Genomic DNA, 21,178 nt, shown 5'->3' on the forward strand with positions numbered 1-21,178 from the left:
TCTCTCTAGTCCCGAGAGGGGGGCTCCCCTGGGTTTCATGTTCTGCACCAGAGAGACTCCCAGAGACTCCGGCTTCTCCTGAAGGACAGGGAAGGGATCCAGTCTCTCCTGAGACAGACAGACAGTCCCTGACATCACGCGTCACCGGGTCCTTTTGACCAGGGGCCTGTTTGGGAACCAGGAGTTTCTCCCTCAGTCTTGTTTCTGGTCTGAGAACATTTTCAGTTATGTGATTCCTGCTTTTCTGTGTCATTCACCTTCCACCCAGGTCAGGAATAAAAAGTCTGTGTTCCACTCCCTCTGCTTCATCCTACCCTGGGTTTTCATCCTCATTCTAGAACTTTCTAAGGAATAGGAGAATCTCACAGATTCCCCCAGATTAGCCTGTTTTTTACATTTTATGCTTCTTGCTGCCACACCAGTTGTCTTGTCCATTGTGAGGATGGTCTCATGAGGATTCTTCAGTGTCCATGGAGGAAACACAAGGTGAGTTTTCTGATTTACCACCTCAGATCCCCCAAAGACACACATGACCCACCACCCCTCCAGTGACCATGAGGTCATCCTGAGGTGCTGGGCCCTGGACTTCTACCCTGCGGACATCACCCTGACCTGGCAGCGAGATGGGGAGGACCTGACCCAGGAGATGGAGCTGGTGGAGACCAGGCCTGGGGGAGATGGAACCTTCCAGAAGTGGGCAGCTGTGGTGGTGCCTTCTGGAGAGGAGCAGAGATACACGTGTCACGTGCAGCATGAAGGCCTGCTGGAGCCCCAAGTCCTTAGATGGGGTAAGGAGGAGGATGTGGGCACAGAGGCTATTCTCAGGGCCATCAGGGCACTTCTGGAGACCTTCAGAGGGCCAGGATAAGGTCTGGGGCTCAGGGTATAATCTTCCCTTCCCTTCCAGTGCCTCCTCAGTCCTCCATCCCTACCACGGGCATCTTTGCTGGCCTGGTTCTCCTTGGAGCTGTGCTCACTGGAACTGCGGTGGCTGCAGCTGTGATGTGGAGGAAGAAGCACTCAGGTAGGGAAGGGACTGGGGGCTTTCAAGTTCCAGGGAGAACTTGCCCTACCTGGTTAATGGGAAGTACCAACCACACATATGTGTGGTACCCAGAGGGCATTTGGTCCAGTCCCCCCTCACCTCCTTTCTTCATTTTTCCCAGTCCTGACCTGGGTCTTTACTCACAGTTCTGGAAACTTCCCTGTTCTGCAGGATTAAAAGATTCCTTTAGGTCTCCTGACCTGACCGCACCCTAGTCTCACATGATGTTTCTTCACACAGGAGGAAAAGCAGGAAGCTACACTCAGGCTGCAGGTAAGTGTGGTTTGATCCCTGCGCACCTGGGGACAGTGTAAATGGACTCCATGGGAGAGTCACCATCATCACTCCCTCCTATGGTCTCATTTCTGTTTTGTTCTCAACCAGGCAGCAGCAGTGCCCAGGGCTCTGATGTATCTCTCAGCCCCTAAGGATCTTTTACAATGATCCTGTTGAGTCTCCTTGTGCACACCCTGGACAGAAGGATGATGGTGTCACTGTTGTTCTTAACTGTGATATTGAGCATTTGATCATATTTTTACTTTTCTATGACTAAAGTTGCTGTTTGTAAGGAAATTTTGTACATTTTTACAGATGAGTTGCCATTCATTTATTACACTATTTTGTCCTTATTAAAATTGGGTTATTTCTTTCTGATCATTGAGTTTTAGGCATTATTTGTAGATACCATCCTTTATCAGATTCGTGATTTACAAATGTTTCTCCCCACTCTGTGACCTGAACTCCTTTACTGTTGGGAAAACAAACACTATTGCCCAGACAGGAGCATGGCGATATATATATATATATATATATATATATATATATATATATATATATATATGAGAAAAGATAAATTGCTAACTGGTTTTGAGCAGACACTGGCTGACTGGGGTGTTGGGGGTGGAGGGGAATGACTTATGCGTATCCTTGAGTGTTATTTAAATGTCCTTGTATGAGTATGAAATATGCTTTCTAAAGTAAATTACACTTTATTCCTCAATTTATAAAACTGTTCACACATCATGTCCAAATCATGTGTTAAGACCAGACTGACACGTGGATTACATGTGATGGACCTGCATGTCACAGTCACAAAGTCATGGTTTCTCTCAGGGTTCCCTCTGGTGTTGTCCGTTCTCGGGGTGTTGGACAAATGTATAATGACCTGTGTCCACCATGAGAATATCATGCAGAGTATTTTCACTGCCCATAGTGTCTTCTGTGCTCCAAGGAAGCAAAAGCAAAAAGAAACCAATGGAATCACATCAGACTAAAAAGCTTCTACATAGTGAAGGAAACTATCGTTAAAATGATAAGACAATATCAAATCGGAGAAACTATTTGCACATCATCAATCCAACAAGGAGTTAATCTCCAAAATCTACAAAGAACTCCAAAACAAGAAAACAACTCAAAACAGGGGCAGAAGAGCTAAATAGGTACTTTTTCTAAAGAAGACACACATGTGGCCAATAGGTAGATGGATAAATGTTTGCCATGTGCTGTCAGGAAAATGCCAATTGAAATCATAATGAGTTACCACCTCACACTGTGAGAATGACCCATTGAAGGGTGTGGAGGAAAAGGAACTCTGGCACATGGTGGGAATGATGTCTGGTCCTGTTAGTGGGCAGAATGAGGGGTTCCCTGGACCCTAAAAACTGTACACTCTACAAGGGATCTGCCATCAGCTGCATAAAAACAAAACATACTCTAAAGTATAAGACCTTCAATAGAAAAGAACTTTAATGCAATTAGTATAAAATAGAGAATCAGTGTGCATTAGAGCGAGAGAAGAGAAAGAATATAATTAGAATAGTTCCCAAGTGAAGCACCCATTGTTACCCGTCTCCTCATGGGTAAATGCCCAGAGAAACAGGCTTGGCCCAAAATAGGCGCACTGGGGCCCAAAAGCCTGCCACAAGGCTAAGGCACCCACTGGTAGAGACCCATGGGACAGGGGCAGGAGGGGCCAGGCAAGTCTGGAAGGAAAAGAGCAAAGTCAAAATCCACATCAAGATAACAGCAGCCATTGACAGCCTCCCCATGGGTCTCTCATTCACGTTTTTGTCTCTTTCACTTGTCTCTTTCCATGTCCCCAACTCCCTGGAACAAGTCCAAGTGAGAAGCAAGTGTGGTTTCTTCTTCACATGTCTCTCTGCTCCATGCACCTCCTCCAGCCTCCTTTCCTTGTCTTACTCCACGTCTTCCTCCTCTTCCTTAGCTTCTCATCCCTGCTTAGCTCCACCTTTCCTTGGGCGGGGCAGTAACCTGGAACCTATGTTTTCTATGGATAGCACATTGGTCCTGCCCCTATATATAAAAAAAAATTAAAATGAAGATTCCTCAAAATAGACCTGTCACATGGTCAAGCATCCCATTCCGTAGTATTTATCCAAAGAAGGTAAAAACACTAATTCCAAGGAATATGCGCCTCCTCTGGTACTGCAACGCTGTCTAGTATAACCAAGTGATGAAGACAACCTAAGTGCCCAATGGCAGATGAGGGGATAAAGAACACAAGCTATATACACAATGGAATACTACTCGCCTGTGAAAAAGATGAAATATTGGATTTGCAACAACATGGATAGTTGTGTATGGGATTGTGCTAAGTGAAATAAGTTTGAAGGGGAAAGTTAAATACTGGATGATTTCATAATTGGAATATAAAGAAACAAAGCAGGGACAGATGAAACTAAACCAAAACATACTCTATATATATGACTGCAGAATGGAAGCCATGGGCTGGGGTAAGAGTAGGAAACAAAGTCGGAAGAGGGCCCAATGGACTATGGTTAAGACTGTGGGTGCCCTTAGGGTGGGTGTGATGTGGTAACAAACATCTGAAGAGGTGTGACCCTTGCCTCTGAACACATGCAGTATTGTAAACCAATGCTAACCTCAGTTGAATAATATAATGAAGGTAAAAAGAAAAAAAAGTAAATTGTCTCCTCCATCAGTCACTGACCTCAGGACTTTGCCTTCGCCTCCTCACTGTCATGCAGGCTGAGGGGCTGGTTTCCCACAAGATCAGAGGCAGGAGGTGCAGGGACTCCTGGAGCTGCTCAGACCCCGCTGAGTAGAGACACTGCAGAGAGGGCGGCTCTGAGGGGACCAGAGACAGAGGGTCAGAGTAACCCCAGTGCTGAGTGAGGGTCTGGTTCCCAAGGAGAGGGGAGTGTGTGTGTGTGTGTGTGTGTGTGTGTGTGTGACAGCAGAGACAGGATACACAACATAAGATGATGGGAAGTCAATTAACATCAAGCCCCAGAATAAATTAATTCAAATCGCACACAGAGTAGAGAGTGTCAGAACAACACCTCAGTAAATACAGTTCCATGCAGAAGCAGCTTCTGAGCAGGACTGAAAAAGCACTGGACCTGAAGAAGAGGAGGAGGTTTAGAAATATCTCATGGTTGGCTTGAGGTGTAAAGAGCTGGGCAGGACCCCTCCCCCCACCCTGGCCCCTGCTAGGATGTGGTGGCTTCCTCACCCCTGACAGCTCCCTCCCCCAAACCCCAACGTTCATCTCCTTTGGAGTCACCTGTATATGTACATATATGTATACGTGTAATCCCAGCTTCTTCTTAATTTTCCACCTGTCTGGGGCATTTAGGTTGTTTTCATAGCTTGGTTACTGTAAATAGTGCTTCAGTGGTGACGGGAGTGCAGGTCCCTTTACCGGAGAGTATCCGCTGTGAGGAGATCCTCAGTGTAGAATTTCTGGGTCCAATGGCAGAACCACATTTACTCTTTAAGAAACCTCAGTACTGTTTCCAGAAGGGCTGGCTCAGTCTTTATCCAAAAACTGTGCACGACTGTCCCCTTTTTCCACATCCTTGCCAGCACTTGAGTTTCTGGTCTTTTGGATATGGGCCGTTCTCACAGGTGTGAAGGTTTAAAGCAGGGGATCATAAAGCCACACAATGTGGGCAAAAAGAAATCCTGTAACACTCAGGCCCACACAAGGCTGTCTAATACCCTGAAAGAAAATAATGATGAAGAAATTCAGGTGAATTCCCTCAGTGTTAACAATATCAATGGTCCACTGCATTCTCAGGATGTCCTCCTGAAAGCATCCCCATAATCTTGTCCCAGTCTCTCTGCCACAAATTCCAGCCCCCCAGCAGTCTTCGAGGGTCTCACCTTTAGGGGCTGAGATACATTTCAGAGCACTGGGACTGTGGCTGCCTGGGGGAGAACACAACAAATCAGAGATAAGACCATGAGAGGAACAGATGAGAGTGACTCCCCCACGGGCTCCATCTACACTGTTCCCAGGGGCTCAGGGATCCAACCCTTGAACACACCTACTTGCAGCCTGAGTGTAGCTTCCTCCTTGTCCTCCTGTGGGAAGAAGCATCAGGTGAGACCAGGGAGTAGTCAGGTCAGAAGTCCTAAAGGAATCTTCTAATCCTGCAGAACAGGGAAGTTTCCAGAACTGGGACTAAAGACCCAGGTCAGGACTGGGAAAAATGAGGAAAGGAGATGAAGGGGGACTGGACCAAATGCCCTCTGGGCAACACCCGTGTGTGTGGATGGTACTTCCCATTAACCAGGCAGGGCAACTTCTCCCTGAGACATGAAAGCCCCCAGTGGACAAGATCCCCCACTCCCTTCCCTACCTGAGCACTTCTTCTAGCCCCTCACACATGAAGCCACCTTGTATCCAATGAGCACACCTCCAAAAAGAACCAAGCCGGAAATGAGGATGACAGCAAGGATGGAGAACTGAGGAGAGGGAACTGGAAGGGAGGAGAAGGCCAGACCCTGAACCTGAGGCCTCAATCTGACCCGCTGAAGGTCTCCAGAAGGGCTTCTGATGACCCTGAGTCAGCCGTGTGCCCACATCCCACTCCTTACCCCATCTCAGGACTTGGGGTGCTATCAGCCCCTCATGCTGCACATGGCATGTGTATTTCTTCTCCTCTCCAGAAGGCACCTCCACAGCAGCCCATTTCTGGTAGTTTCCACCTCCCCACCCCCAGCCTGGTGTTCACCAGCTCCATTTCCTGGGGTCATGTCCTCCCCATCTAGCCCTTTGTCTAATTTCTCTATATCCATATCTAAGTGATACATTTGTTTTTCTCCGTTAGGCTTATTTCAATTAGCTCCATCCGTGTTGCCCCAGATGGCATTAGTTTATGTTCCTTGATGAGCAGTATTCTATTATCTGTGTACCACCCCTTCCACAGCTTGGCAATTATAAACAGTGCTGCAGTGATCATGGGGGTGTAGGTTTCCTTTGAAGTAATGTAACATCCTCTGGGTATGCTGGCACCTGCCGCCCTAAGGGAAGCTGGAGTCCCTGAGAGCACCTGCTTACTCTGCACAGGAGGTTCCAGGAGGTTAGAAGTTCTGCAAACAGAACTTCTTCCCCAAATGAACTCCTGTTCCCTGAGGACATGCTGACTTGTGGCATGATCCCTACTAATTAGAAAAACTTGTTCCAGCAGTAACTTATTCATGTGTATAAGCATAAACACAATTGCACGCTGTTTCCTTGTCCCTTTGTTCATATCTTTAATAAGAGCTCAGGCTGGGGGAGAGGCAGAGCCACTCTAGAGGGCTCTCCCCAGCCTCCCCCCTGCTGCTAATTCATTTAGACTTCGAATCCAGTTCATAGCTGAGAACTTCTCATGGGCCGTCTGAGGCAGGGTAGATACCTTGGAATGTGACTGCTGGGTCCTATGGCAGATGCTCAGTTAATTTTCTAAGAAACCTGGACACTTTTTTCCATCAGGGATGAACCAGTCTATATTCCCCAAATCAGTGCAGGGCCGTCCCTTGTCTCCATGTCCTACCAGCTCTTGTTAGGTCTGGTCTTTTAGATATGGGCCCTTCTCACAGGTGTGAAGTAGTTTCTCATTGTATTTTAAATCAGGGATCTTGAATGGATCAAGAAGATGGGGTACACTTCAGTCCCATGAGAATGCCCACATTAAAAATGAAAAAACAAAACAAAACAAAACAAAACAAAAAAACCCAGAAACAACAAATGCTGGAGAGGATGTGGAGAAAAAGGAACTCTCCTGCACTGCTGGTGGAAATGCACACTGGTCCTACCATTATTCAGAGCTGTGAGGAGGACCCTCAAATTACTATAAATGGATCTATCTAATGATCCAGCAACTCCATTCCTAGGAATCTACCCAAAGGACACAAAAACAGTAATTCAAAAGGAAAACTGCACTGCTATGTTTATTTCAGCAATATTTACAGTAGCCAAGATATGGAAACAAACCCAATGCCCCCAAATCAACAAATGAGTCAAAAGGTTTTGGTATATTTAGGCAATAGAATATTACTAAGTGATGAAAGAAGACAAACTCATCAAATTTGCAGCAACGTGGAAGGAGCTAGAAGGAATTAAGCTCAGTGAAACAAGTCAGAAGGAAAAAGAAAAATAACAGGTGGCTTCACATATAGGAGGAATATAGGGGAAACAAATAAGATGTAGGGGAAAAATAATAACAGTACAAAGCACAACAAAGCAAAACAAAACAAAACAAAAAAAAAACAGATAATTATAAACCAGAGACATCCTGTAGGGGAGCCTGAGGGAGAGGGATGGGAAGGAGGGAGGGAGGAGCACAGGGAGCTGTGGGGATGGTGCACAGCTGCATTGGTGGAGGAACTTCTATGGGGTCTATACCTGAGGAGGAAAAAACAAACAAACATTGTTTAAAAAGGAACAATGATGTAAAATATATATAAATAAATTAATTTTAAAAATAAAAGAACTTTTACAGTTAAAAAAAAAGTCTGACCTCCAATCCTGGTAACAAACACAGTAACAATGCTTGTCTGTCTGTGCTCCCCTCCAGTGTGGCCATGAATACAAGGAGATTCATCCTGTCACTATAGTGGGGAGGGAGGTGGGGAACCAGCCTGGGTTTATCTGAGATCCTCTCCCTGCTGCACATGGAGGGTTACCCTGGGGTAACATTACATCTTCCAAGAGCTGATGGACCCTGCCCCATCTCTCCCTCCCTTCCTGCATCTTCCATGAAGGCTCAGCTCAGTTACCGGTGTGACCTGGGCTAATCCTGTCCCTGGGCCAGGCCAGTAGGGCACACACACTGTGTGACTCCCTCCAGCTCTGGTCTAGAGAGAAAGTAGCTGTAGCCCACGGAGGCAGTGACCCCTGGGAAACAGGGGGTGCCAGGGTAGACCTCCCTGACTCTGAGGCCTGTGTATTTTCTACAGTGACCCCAAAGAAGAAGAGCTTGAAGTGAACATTGGGGGTTGGGGAGGGAGCTGTCAGGTGCAACCACATCCTGGTAGGGTCCTCGAGGGTGTCCTACCCAGCTCCTTCAGCTCAGTCCAACCACAACATATTTCTAAACTTCCTTCTATTCTGAGACCCAGTGCTTCTTCACGTCCTGCTCAAAGACAGCTTCTTCATGGAACTGTACTTATTGAGGTGTTGTGCTGACATTCTCCCTCTCTGTGAGATTTGAATTTATTTATGCTGGGACTTGATGTATAATTCTCCCCTATTTTCTTATCTTGTGTGCCCTGTGTCTCCTGTTACACACACACACACACACACACACACACATACACACTCGCCTCCCCTAGAGAACCAGACCCTCACTCAGCACTGGGGTTACTCTGACTCTCTGTCTCTGGTCTCCTCGGAGCCGCCCTCTCTGCAGTGTCTCTACTCAGCCGGATCTGAGCAGCCCCAGGAGTCCCTGCATCTCCTGCCTCTGCCCTTGTGGGAAACCAGGCCCTCACCCTGCATGACAGTGAGGAGGCGAAGGCAAAGTCCTGAGGTCAGTGATGGATGGAAAAGACAATTTTTCTTTTGCTCAAGATAGTTTCTCCCCCCAGCCATGATTGTATTATTTCTACTGAGGTAACATAGGTTTACATACTGTATGTGTGCAGAGGCACAGGGTCACACCTCTTCAAGTGTTTGTTACCACTTCACACCCACCTAAGGGCACCCACAGTCCTCACCACCGTCACTAGGCCCTCTTCCCACTTTGTTTCCTACATCACACCCTCTCCCTCCCCTCCCACATAACCTCATATTTCTAGAGTATGTTTTGGTTTAGTCTCATCTGTCCCTGCTTGGTTACGTTATATTCCACTAATGAGTGACATCACTCAGTAGTTGACTTTCTCATTCTAACTTATTTCACTTAGCATAATCCCCTCCACATCTGTCAATGTTGCTGCAAATATAACTTTTCACAGCTGAGTAGTATTTCATTGTGTCTGTCTACCACCTCTTCTTAACCCACTCATCTGTCGTTGGGCACTGAGGTGTTTCCATAGTTTGTTATTGTGCACAGGCTGCAGTGAGCACAGGAGGCGCATATCCTTTGGAATTAGTGCTTTTACCTTGGGATATATAGCAAGGAATGGAATACTTGACCATATGAAAGGTGTATTTTGGATATTTTGGGAAACCTTCCTTTTTTTTTTTTTTTGCCTAAGGGCAGGACTGTAACAGTGTGATATCCATAGTAAAAGGAGGTTCTGTTACCAGGCAGGGTGAGGGACCCAGGACTCCCAAACCTGCCCACGCTAAATGGGTTCTGCCATCAGCCACATGAAAACAAAACACACTCTAGTGCATAAGACATTTAATGGGAAGGGACTTTAATACAATCACTGTGTAAGAAAGAGAATGAAGGGAGAGAGTAGAGAATATGTTTCCCAATCAAGCACCCAAAGTTACCCATCCCCTTGTGGGTCACCTCAGCCAAACAGTTTGATCCAAAACAGGGACACTGAGGCCCCAAAACCTGTCAAAAGTCTAAGGTACCTTCTTGTGGGGACCTATAGGAAAGGGGCAGAAAGAGCCAGACAAATCTGGATGGAAAAGCACAAAATCAAAATCAAGATAAATGTTGCCACTGTAATCTCCCCACAGGTCTCTCACCCACATCTATTCCCAGTGTCTCCTCCCATGTCCCCCAAGTCCAAGGCTGAGAAGCAATCACAGCTTCTTCACCTGTTCCCAGCTTTGCTGCTGTTAGAGCCTGGGGGAAGGTGAAGACCTGGAACTGGGATTTATTTAGTTAATTAATTAATTAATTAATTTACTCTAATGCATAAGGTCTTCAATAGAAGAGGACTTCAATACACTTAGTGTTTAATAAAGAGAACGAAAGACTATAGTTAAAGTAGTTTCTAAATGAAACACCCAAAGTTACCATTCCATTGCATGTAAATGTCCAGCCAAACAGGGTTGGCCCAGAGCAGGTCCGCTGAGGCCTGAGAGCTTACAACAAGACTAAGGCACCTTCTGGTGGAGACCCAGAGGAGAGGGGCAGAAGCGGCCAGGCAAGTCTGAAAGGAAAAGAGCAAAATAAAAATGATACAGGGCAAGAGAGACACTAAAGCTGGCCAAGGACACTGCCCAAATAGTTTACCAATCTGAGTTCCTCCCCCGTGCACAAAATTACAAGACCACTCAGCCTCAGAGGACAACAATAATGGGGTTTATTTAAAAACCAGGGAAAAACATAGAGTTCCTGAGACCACAAATGGCCGTTTACCTCACCTGAAGCAGTGTCCAGTGTTTTGAAGTCCTAAACACAAATGTTCCCAAGTAGCATCTTCCTGCCACTGAGGGCCTGGAGCACGTGGCCGCCAGACTATAGGCCGGGATCCAACTCACGAAGACAGCAGAAGACACAACAGGAGATGCTCAACGGAGCTGCCGAGATGCCCCAGCACAGCACCAGACAAGCGACACTCAAAATAGCTGCTGCAGCTGAAAGGCCTGACAAATGGCCACACTGAAATCTTAGAGAGGCTCCCAAGTCCAGGTCTCGCCTTCCCTGCCAGGCTGTGACAGCAGCAAAACGGGGAACAGTTTCAGTCACTCAGCTACTTGCAAAGCCTCCGAACATTTCCTCTCTGAGGTTGGCTGCAGAAAACACAAATAAATGGATATATATACCTTTTCCTTTTAAAAAAGAACAAATTGCAAAATTTACAGTACCTGAATTCAACATTTACTAAAGCTGCATTAATCAGGACAGTGTGATCCTGGCCTAAGTCCTGACAGGCATCAACAGAATAGATTAGAGTGTCCGGAAATAGATACACTTGGGCAATCACTTAATTTTTAACAAACAGCAAAGTAATGTATTGGGGTCAAGGAAAACCTTTTCAATGAAAGGTACGGGAACAATCAGATATTCAACTGGAAAGTTTATTTAAAAGGAACCTGAATATTCTTCAGCATTGCTCTCATCCAGCACCACACTCTCTGTTACCCTTTTCTAGTGATGCATTAGTAATGTATCACTACTGATTCGTGTCAGCAATCAAGACAGTGTTTCCACTATTCCAGTGCTATTCCTCCTACAGGGATAGCACCTTCTCTTTATTAAAAAAAACTTTTTAAATTATTAAAATAGCAGTAGTCATTAATAACAGTTCCAGTATTAAAGAAAAAGTGCATTGTCCATTATCATACAACTCAGGAATCACTGAAATTGAGATGATGTTTTTAAGCTTCTACAAATGATATCATAAAATTTGTATAATGCCTTTTTTTTTTTTTTAAAGATTTATTTATTTATTTATACAAGCACTGGGTACAGTCAGCAGCGCGGGAGGGCGAGAGAATTCACCAGAGCCAGAGCGGGGAGCAGAGCAGGCAGAAGAACCGAAGTACACTGCTGAGGGGAGCAGAGGGCGGCAGGAGAGGTCTGCGCGCCATGTGGGACCCTCCTCTGGTGGCCGGGGAGCAGCCGGGGATCGAACCGGCGCTGCAGAGGCTGCGGGAAGCTACGGGCAGCTTCTCAACCCAGCGCTCAACCGCTGCGCCACCGGGGAGGCCCTGTATAATGCCTTTTTTACCTAATACTATTTTGCATGTGCTTCTCTTTTTTGTGATTTCTTGAAATTTTATTATTTTTGTTTGAATGTAATGTGACCATTCCATTTCAACTTATGACATTTGTATGTCATTTTTACGACATTTTGTTTCCCAAAGAAATAAATTTTAACTGCAAGCTATATCCAAATTGCATATCTAATAAACATCTATTTCTAGAGTATCGAACAAACTCATGACTCTTCTATGGAAATTGCCCATTTCACAATCCTCTATCAAAAATGTAATTTGACTGTTGAGCAAGCAAGGAAGCAAGGGTGGAGAAAATTTATTTTTTTGTTATGTTACACATATTTTGTGTACTTTGTATACTTTGTTTTAACACTGACCACTAGGAAATTTAGGGTAGGTTTCAAAACTGAGCATTTCAAAATTATATTCAAGCATCCTGTTACAAGAAAAACCACAGAAGCAGTCTCCAGGCAGTAAAATGGATGACAGGTATGATGGTCCAAGGCCACTGCTGACTGTTGAAGTTCAGGCAATATGAACTAACTGACCAACTATGGTCTCATCCAGGAATTTCAACATTATGTACAGGAATAAAGTGGGCCACTTCATGTGCCTTCCACTATAGCCCACTTTGTGAAGTGAAGACCAGAAAGAGGCAAACATCAGGGAGAAAGAAGACAGGAGGAAATGCAAAAAGGAGAAGCAGATTTGGACCAAGAGCACTTCCTTCCTAGAATCTATCAGCTTAGTTGGGTTTCACTACCTTCCAGAACTCCAGCGCATTCCTGCCTTTAAACTCTGTGAAACTTCTCAATCATTGCAATACCCAGCTCCCAACCTACTTTATGTCAAATCAAGTTTCTGTTAAAGGGGCCCATATAATACAAAATGAATATGACTTGTGGGAGATTTTCTCTCATCAGCAACCAACCCTCCTCATGTTTAGCATATTCTTTGACTTTGCCCTTGGAGAGATTTTGTCCTTCAACCTAAGGGTCCCTGTGAGCTATAAACTTAGTGTTTCCAGCTCACATACTGAGGTGCTGATAGAATTACCCAGGTCAGAGATCTGCTTTCCTGAAGTCTCAGTGTCAAATTCGTATGCATATTTTCTTGGCTTGAGAAAATAGCTTATCAGAATGCATAAGATTCAATAATCAGTGACTCCTTCAAGGAGCTTAATTCTAGTCCCTTTCTAATCTTGGAAATAAAATCAAATTTAATTTGCTCTATTATTGTTCCCAATGTAGCCAATAATTACTCTGAGAAGGAAGCATTTGTTGATTTTTGAATGTCAATCTGTTTTCAAAATTTTTGTTGGGTGAAACATAAATTTACATGGCATATTTTCAGTGACTACAAGAAGAATCATATTCACTAACAATGTTAAAATATTTTAGTATTACCAGTGCAATTTTTATTGGTCCATATAGCTGAACGGTATGTCCAGAAAGACAATAAAATCATAAAGATATGTCTAAAATTAACACAACTCTAAAATATCCTGATATGAATTTTTCTCTCATATGACCAAGAAAATTATCTTTTCAATTCATTTGGCAATTCTGTCTACTTTGTATGAGATATTTTTAACTTTAAACAAGTTTATTGATATATTAGATTTTAGACAATTGATTTCTCTATACTTCTGTAAAACACCCACTCTTAAACTATTGTGAACATTTATTAAAAGAAGTAACCCGGGCCTCTCTGATGGTGCAAGGGGTTAAGCACCGCGCTACGAAGCAGTTTGCAGCCTCTGCAGCATGAGTTTGTCCCCGCCAGCCAGAGAGCAACCCACATGGCACAGCAGACCTCTCCTGACTTGCCTGCTGCTCCCCTCGGCAGTGTACTTTGGTCAATCTGCCTGTTCTGTTCCCCACTCTGTCTCTGGTTAATCCTCTCACCACCACCGCCCCCGCCCCCCCCTCCCCCCTGCGTCTCTGGCCTGTACCCCAGCTCTTATATGCCTAAATAAATGAATCTTTTAAAAAAGAACAAGTAACTCAAGCAAATACTGTTCGTTAAATATTTAGCACTCTTCCAGATGCTGTGAATGATTTAGGGAAAAAAAAAGATAAGATGTGTTCTTTGCCCTCCTTTACCTGGTAAAGTAGCTGGGGAATCTATAAAGCAATAGTGATAAAACAGGACAATATAGAGTGATGTGTGTGCTGATTTTCTTTTTTAAGTTATGAGATGAGGAGACAGAAACAAACTGAAAAAGAAAACAGAAGCGAAGAATAATACATGAAGAAAAGTACACCTTTCACTTCTGGCAACTTTTCTCTTCTTCCCTTTTTGGGGCGCCACTGGAATGAATCCAAGCTGAAGTGGTTAGAGAGAAGGGGTGGGATTTGATTTGGGGACTGAAGGTATACTTAGAACTTGAAGGGAAAAATGACTAAAGGCAAACTAAGTCAACATAATTATGTTGGCCAGTTCCTTATAATACTTGTAAGAAATCATTTACACACACACACACACACAATCTATAGGACTATTTGTATGGACAACTCTAATACATCTACCCTTTCATTTTTCGCTAAACTGCTATGTACAGTTGGGCATCAGTGCTGCCCTCTTTTCCACCACTATTTCTGTATCTGTCCCATGCTGGGGACAGGGCGGGGCTCTGTGTTTAATGGTCGTTTTCATTAACCTCATGGTTCTCCTGTTCTCAGTCTCCTCTCAGTTCTCTTTTCTGAAACTACATTTCTTCGCTCCTGTTTTAAACTCTTCCTCTGTGCCCAGCATTCTCCCTACACTGTCATCTAAAGAAACATAAGGTGCTGATGGAGCAAGAAAAGCAGCAACTCTCTGGGAACGCGGGTTTTAGGGCATCGTCATCCATCTTTCCGTCCCAGGGACCTTCTCACTGGCCATTTCTCTTCTCAGGTCCTGTCTGTCCCCATCATGCTTAACTTCCCTCTATTTTTAAATCTTGCTCCCAATTTCTTCACTCTTACAGGAGCCCCACTTTGCCGACCTGTCTCCCCAAAAGGGTTGGGTGGGCTTCTCTCCACACGCCCAGGGAGGGTCTCCTCCAGGGATGTCACCAGCGTGGAGACCCTGTGCCTAAGGAAGCTGCTACTGTCACTTCAATAGTGCAGAATATTTTAAATTAAGAGTCCTGAGGACTTAGGAGCTTTTTGTCCTTTTCCCTTTTCCTGAGAAAAGACGTAATCATGGTCCCACCTTTTAGATCCCACAAGAATGTTTCAGTAGTTTGGAGGGAACCAAACTGGTCACGTGTACAGTGACCATGTCTGCTCCCCCGAGAATCTCACCTTTACTCTCAGAGAGAAGCTGAGTCACCCCCTTCTTATCTGCCCGTCCTGGAACATCTCTCCCCCTCTCTCCAGATGCCTCAGGGCCCTAAACACAAAGTAAACATCACAGGTTCACACCATTATTCTTTAGAATTCATAAGCATGTAATTCCCCACACACATGCTTTTAAATTTTGGTCTGTTCGCCCACGAATCTGTCTGTTGTGGATTTGCTCATCCATTGAGTCTTAGAAGAACCCTGATGGGGTGGGGGGAATTCTCCTTTGCCCCAACACAACTCCATCATCTGGAGAAAGCCTCATTTCTCTTACCTTAGGGGGTAAAAATTTATCTCCTTTGACTAAACCTCTATCATCAAAAGTTATAACTTTAGGGCCTCCCCGGTGGCGCAGCGGCTGAGCGCAGGGTTGTGAAGTTGCCCGCGGCCTCTGCGGCGCAGGTTCGATCCCCGGCTGCTCCCCGGCCAACTGAGGAGGGTCCCGCATGGCGCGCAGACCTCTCCTGCCGCCCGCTGCTCCCCTCAGCAGTGTACTTCGGTCCTTCTGCCTGCTCTGCTCCCCGCTCTGGCTCTGGTGAATTCTCTCACCCTCCCACGCTTCTGACTGTACCCAGTGCATGTATAAACAACAACAAAAAAAACCAACCAAACAAATAAATAAATAAAACATGCCTCTATAAAAAATATATTAAAAAAAAGTTATCACTTTAATTAATAATAAAAAGATGTGAAATTTAATGAGATCGTTTAAATAGGGGTTTTGGCTATTATTTTATAGAGGACCAGTGAGATGACAGTAATTTATTCTAGAGTTTTTAAGATACTCTGTGCCAGGTATGGCCATAGGTGCTAGCGAGAAACCAATGAACAATCAGGCAGTGCCTGCTCCCATGGAGGACAGTGGGAGACCCTAATGTTTGCCTATTGTAAAAACCATTCACCGTTCTCTTTTTTTTATGAAAAGATTTTAATTTTCTTTGGAGTCAATATGCCCATGTTTTTCCAAAGTCACATTTCCCAGTTCCCTCTGTACCTATAACAGACCACATGACATTATTTTTTTTTTAAAGATTTATTTATTTATTTATACAAGCACTGGGTACAGTCAGAAGCGCGGGAGGGTGAGAGAATTCACCAGAGCCAGAGCGGGGAGCAGAGCAGGCAGAAGGAGCGAAGTACACTGCTGAGGGGAGCAGCGGGCGGCAGGAGAGGTCTGCGCGCCATGCGGGACCCTCCTCCATTGGCTGGGGAGAAGCCGGGGATCGAACCGGCGCTGCAGAGGCCACGGGCAGCTTCGCAGCCCAGCGCTCAACCGCTGCGCCACCGGGGAGGCTCACACATGACATTATTTTGACTAATGAAATATAGGTGAAAAATAATATTTTGAGTTAGCATACGTCAATTTTTTTTTTAAGGGGAATTAGTGAGGGGGCAATGAGTGTGGACCTCGGGGCGTGGAGTGTTCCAGACAGAAGATGAGTGATTGCAAGCGTCCTGGGAGGGACCATGTCTGGAGGGCCCCAGGGAGAGCCAGAATGGTGGTGCTGCTGGAATGCAGGTGTCGGGAAAGAAAATAATCTTTGTCCATCCTGGTAAAGATTTATGGGCGCACCATACAATAAAATTATAGAGCAATCAAACAATTCCCTTCTGTTAAATCTTTTGTCACACGCTCCTTCACTGCAAAGTTTAAGAACTGAGCAATTTTCAGTTGCTACCCTTTTGTCTGGAAGAAGGTCATACACATGGAATGATGCAATAGGCAACCTTTTGAGATAGACTTTGTTTCCCCTCTGCATATCACCTTAAGCTCTGTCTGGGTTGTTGAGTGCATCAGTAGGTTTTTATCTATTTACTATTGAGTAGTATTGGATGGTTTGTACATATTTTTCATCCATTTACACATCGAAGGATATTGGGTTGTTTCCAGTTTTTGGTGCTTGTGAATAAATCTACCATAAGCTTTCTATTATCAAGCCCATTCCATGATATTTTAATTTAAGTTATTGCATTTTTTGATGTACATTTAAATATCCTATGTTTTTTAATAGCGGTTTTAGGTTCATACCATCCTATCCCAGCCGCTCATGTACGTGAAGGTGCTCATCCAGGTGGGATATGAGCCTCTGCCTCCAACAATAGGCCGAAATATTTTTGGGTGGCAAGTATGTCAGCTTCCTGGGCTCTTTTGTTATGCTCAGCACATTGCGAGCATCGATGGGAAGCATGGGTTGTTCACAGGCTTAACACCAAGACTGTGTTCAGGAGTCCTTGGAACTGTGGTCCATGGTAAAGTTTTACAGCATTACCAGGAGTGTGATAAGAATGAGGAGTTAGGACCTGGAAATGCACAGAAAGAAGTTTCATTTTGCTTTGACGGAGTTATCAAGGAGACAACTTCGAGAGATGATGGCCCGTTCTGCTGCTGCCCTCATCACACACCCTTCCATGTGATCACTCTGAGATCTATGGTACAATTTATTGGCAGAGAATCCAAGTACTGTGGACTTTGTGACTCCATTGCGACCATCTATCGGGAAGAGGGCATCCTAGGATTTTTTGCAGGTCTTATTTCTCGCCTTCTAGGTGACATCATTTCTTTGTGACTCTGTAACTCACTGGCTTACCCCGTCAATACCTATGCACTGGACAGTGGGGTTTCCACCCTGAATGAAATGAAAAGTTATTCCCAAGCTGTCACAGGATTTTTTGCCAGTATGTTGACCTATCCCTTTGTGCTTGTCTCTAATCTTATGGCTCTCAACAACTGTGGGCTTGCTGTTCAGTGCCCTCCTTACTCCCCAATATATAATTCTTGGATAGGTTGCTGGTGTATGCTACAAAAAGAGGGAAATATGAGCCGAGGAAATAGCTTGTTTTTCCGGAAAGTCCCCTTTGGGAAGACATTGTTGTGACCTGAGAATGTTAATTTGAAGATGTGGGACAGGGACAGTGATGTTACTATAGTCCCAGATGCACAGAATTATGGGAGAGAATGTTGATTTATATACAGTGTGGCGTGCTTTTTTAATAATCATTTAATCTTGGGAAAATGGAGGTGTTTGGTGTCTGCCTTTTGTGTTCTTTATCCCAATGTAGCATAATTTACCACTGGTACTTTCCCTTGGGTCATTCTGAAATGGACATTTTTGCTCCAGACTCTATTTAACTTAAGCGAAAAAAAAAAGTTACGTTTTCCTAAAGGGACAGGCAAATTGTCATATGATTTGAGTCTCATTTTAAAGCTTTGTAAAATGAAGAATACAATCCCAAGAAGAGAAATAATTCTGTAAAATTTAAGAAAATGAATAAAGCAAACTGTGTCGCAGGAAAAAAAAACAAAAAAACAAAAAAACAAAAGTGAACAGAAAGCACAGTGTCTCCACATACTCTGCCCACCAACATGGCAGCCCTCCCTACTCTCAACATCCTGCCCTGGAGTGGAACACTGTCATACAGCCAACCAATGTTACTGTATTTCCAGTTCTAAAATTTTCATTTATAACTTTTTTATATCTTCTATTCTCTCATTAAAATCGTTTGCAGTTACTGGCTTGAGCATTTTCATAAGGGCTGCTTTAAAGTTTTCAGATGATTCCAAATTCCACGTGTAGGGTAAATGAAGTAATCAGGCCATTTTATATCCTCTGGCCTCTGTGGATGCCCAGGGCTGATGGGTGAGGAAGGGGCACGCAAGCCTTTGATTATGGACACCTGGGCCCAGGAGCACAGGACTTGCATGTGTGACCGCAGGCACCTGTGCTGACGGGGCTGTAAGGGCAGCGACACTACAAGCACCACATGGACTGGGGGACCACTTTGAGGTGAGACCACGAGATTACAGGAGACTGAGAATGCCAGAGAACACCAGAGAGAGATCAGAGAAAGAGAGCAAAGATTTGCAAGGAGCTGGAAAGCTTGTCAGCCTCTAGGCAACCCGGGACACCCTGCCTGGCCCATGCCTGCCTCCTTGCATGCCAGCTTCCCTGCCTGGTGTGCCTGTGTACCTGTAAAATCCACTAGGACTTCTGGACTCTTGTGACTCGTCTGCCTGAATCCACAGTGAACCGGCCCTGTACATGTTTGCACTAGACCATCATGCCCTCCTGAGCTGATGCCTGTTGATTGTCTCTCCCATGAGAACTGAAATTATCCTGCCAATTCACATATCCAGTAATTTGGGATGACTATTTAGATTACTTGGCTATTTTGATTAGACTCTGTACCTTGTTTACATTTTATTGAGAATATTGACTTTTTTTTTTTTTAAGTCAGCCATCGGTGTGGTTAAGTCATAAACACAAGTTCAGACCAGTATTCTGTGGATTATGCTGTCAAAGTCTTTGCAGCACTAGTTGAAGCTATCCCCCATTATTTGCCACTGCTAGTGTCCTGTCTGGTGCTTAGGTGGTGATTTCTTTTAGTCAGCTCGTGCTGCTATAACAAAATTCCATAGACTGGGTGCTTAAACAACAAGTATTTATTTATGACTATTTTGGAGGCCAGGACATCCAAGATCAATTCACATTGGTGAGAGGCATTTTAGCTAGCTACCCTCTCACTATATCCTCACCTGTCAGAGGGCGATCATCTGTGAAAAGTTTCTTCTCATAAGGGCACTAATCCAATTTTTTAAAGACTTAATTATATATGCATACAAAAACTAGGGTATAGGCCAGAGGTGTGAGGGGTAAGAGGATTCACCAGAAACAGAGTGGGGAGCAGAACAGGCAGATTGACTGAAATACACTGCTGAGGAGAGCAGCAGGTTATACAGGAGAGGTCTGCTGCACCATATGTGGGTCAGCTCCCTGGCAGGGTTCCAATTCAGGCCACAGCAGTGATAGTGCTGAGACATAACCCCTAGGGCACCAGAGAAGCCCCCATATGTGTACTTTCATCTCATCATATCAGATATTATTAAAATTTGGCTCTCAGAATGATAAAATAAGGAAGGCAATTTTTATTGCTTCAACCAGGACATTTTGAACTGAAGTCCTCGGGTATTTTTATTCCATAAATAAGTGGTGGTGAAGAATAACTACTACAACAGTACTAACAACAGTAGCAAAACAGTGCCAAGGAGGGGACAGGTCACTAATAATGGGTTGTCATCTGTGTGCACAATTGTATAAGCACTGAGGCTTGGGTCCAACAGCAAGAAGATGTTTATTTAATTAATCATCACCATGAGTGAAACTGAGCTCAAACTCGATTGGTCCGTTGCCTGATTAGTCCATTTATGACATTGGTGCCAAATTTAAAAGGGAAAAGCCTGGAACCTGCACAGAGGTCAGGGCAGGCTTTTGGGCTGGAGTGGGCACGGTGGGGATGGAGGCGCACCATACCCAGGGACCTTGGATGGGCCAGTTTAACTGCAGCAGGAAGGAATGGGGGTTGGGGGGGTGTAGGGAGGAGGAAATGGCTGCAAAGTGGGCTCTGCTGGGAGCCTGCTATGTTGACCTGGCACTCTGTGGGTCCCTCTGCCTGCAGCTCCAAGGATCAGCAGCACCAGAACTTCCCTAGAGGGGCCCAATGCTCCTCCAAGTCCCCCTGGGCCAGAGGCCATAGGGCTCAGGGCTGCCTCTGGTACCAGAGACCCAGGGCTGTGCCCTCTGGGACAGCAGGACATGGGAACCATGGCCACTGCTGCCTCTGCTGTGAGTGGCTGGGCCCCTGGCCCACAGGCAGCACACGTGGGCAGTGGGCAGGGAAACTCCCTTCTCTGCTGCTGCTTTCAGAGCTGCCTGTGCTGGCTGACCACAAGCTACACAAAAGGGTGGTCCCCAGGAAAGGGGAGGTTCCAGTTTCCCTGCCCAACCCAAGGAAGAGTGAAGCTGAGCAGGGAGGAAGAGAAACTGGAGAGAGACTGGGAGAAAGAAGGAAGATGGAGAGCCAGAAGGAGGCCTGGAGGAGGCACATGGAGCAGAGACATGCGAAGAAGCTGCACTTGCCTTGCTTCTTGGTCTTGTTCTGGTTAAAACACTAGATGTGGGTGAGAGGACCATGGGGAGGTTA

The 21,178-nt window shown here is 45.1% G+C and overlaps 1 protein-coding gene and 1 pseudogene across 2 annotated transcripts in view; both read left to right on the forward strand.

Moving 5' to 3' along the window:
- LOC311167660 (class I histocompatibility antigen, Gogo-A*0401 alpha chain-like) overlaps positions 1–8,286 on the forward strand; it is a gene marked incomplete at both ends in the record, with an annotated part of 140,340 nt that extends 132,054 nt beyond the window's left edge. Inside the window, 2 exons of the mRNA XM_084228722.1 lie at positions 513–788; positions 8,258–8,286. Coding sequence (XP_084084848.1) covers positions 513–788; positions 8,258–8,286 — 305 coding nt within the window. The remainder of the gene's footprint in view (positions 1–512; positions 789–8,257) is intronic.
- Positions 8,287–17,189: 8,903 nt separating this feature from the next.
- Positions 17,190–18,094, forward strand: LOC311167574 (mitochondrial carrier homolog 2-like; annotated as a pseudogene). Its single transcript has one exon. The product of its transcript is annotated as a mitochondrial carrier homolog 2-like (transcript).
- Positions 18,095–21,178: the final 3,084 nt, after the last annotated feature.

Source organism: Talpa europaea (assembly GCF_964194135.1).
Source record: "Talpa europaea genome assembly, chromosome: 2".
Classification (NCBI taxonomy): domain Eukaryota; kingdom Metazoa; phylum Chordata; class Mammalia; order Eulipotyphla; family Talpidae; genus Talpa; species Talpa europaea.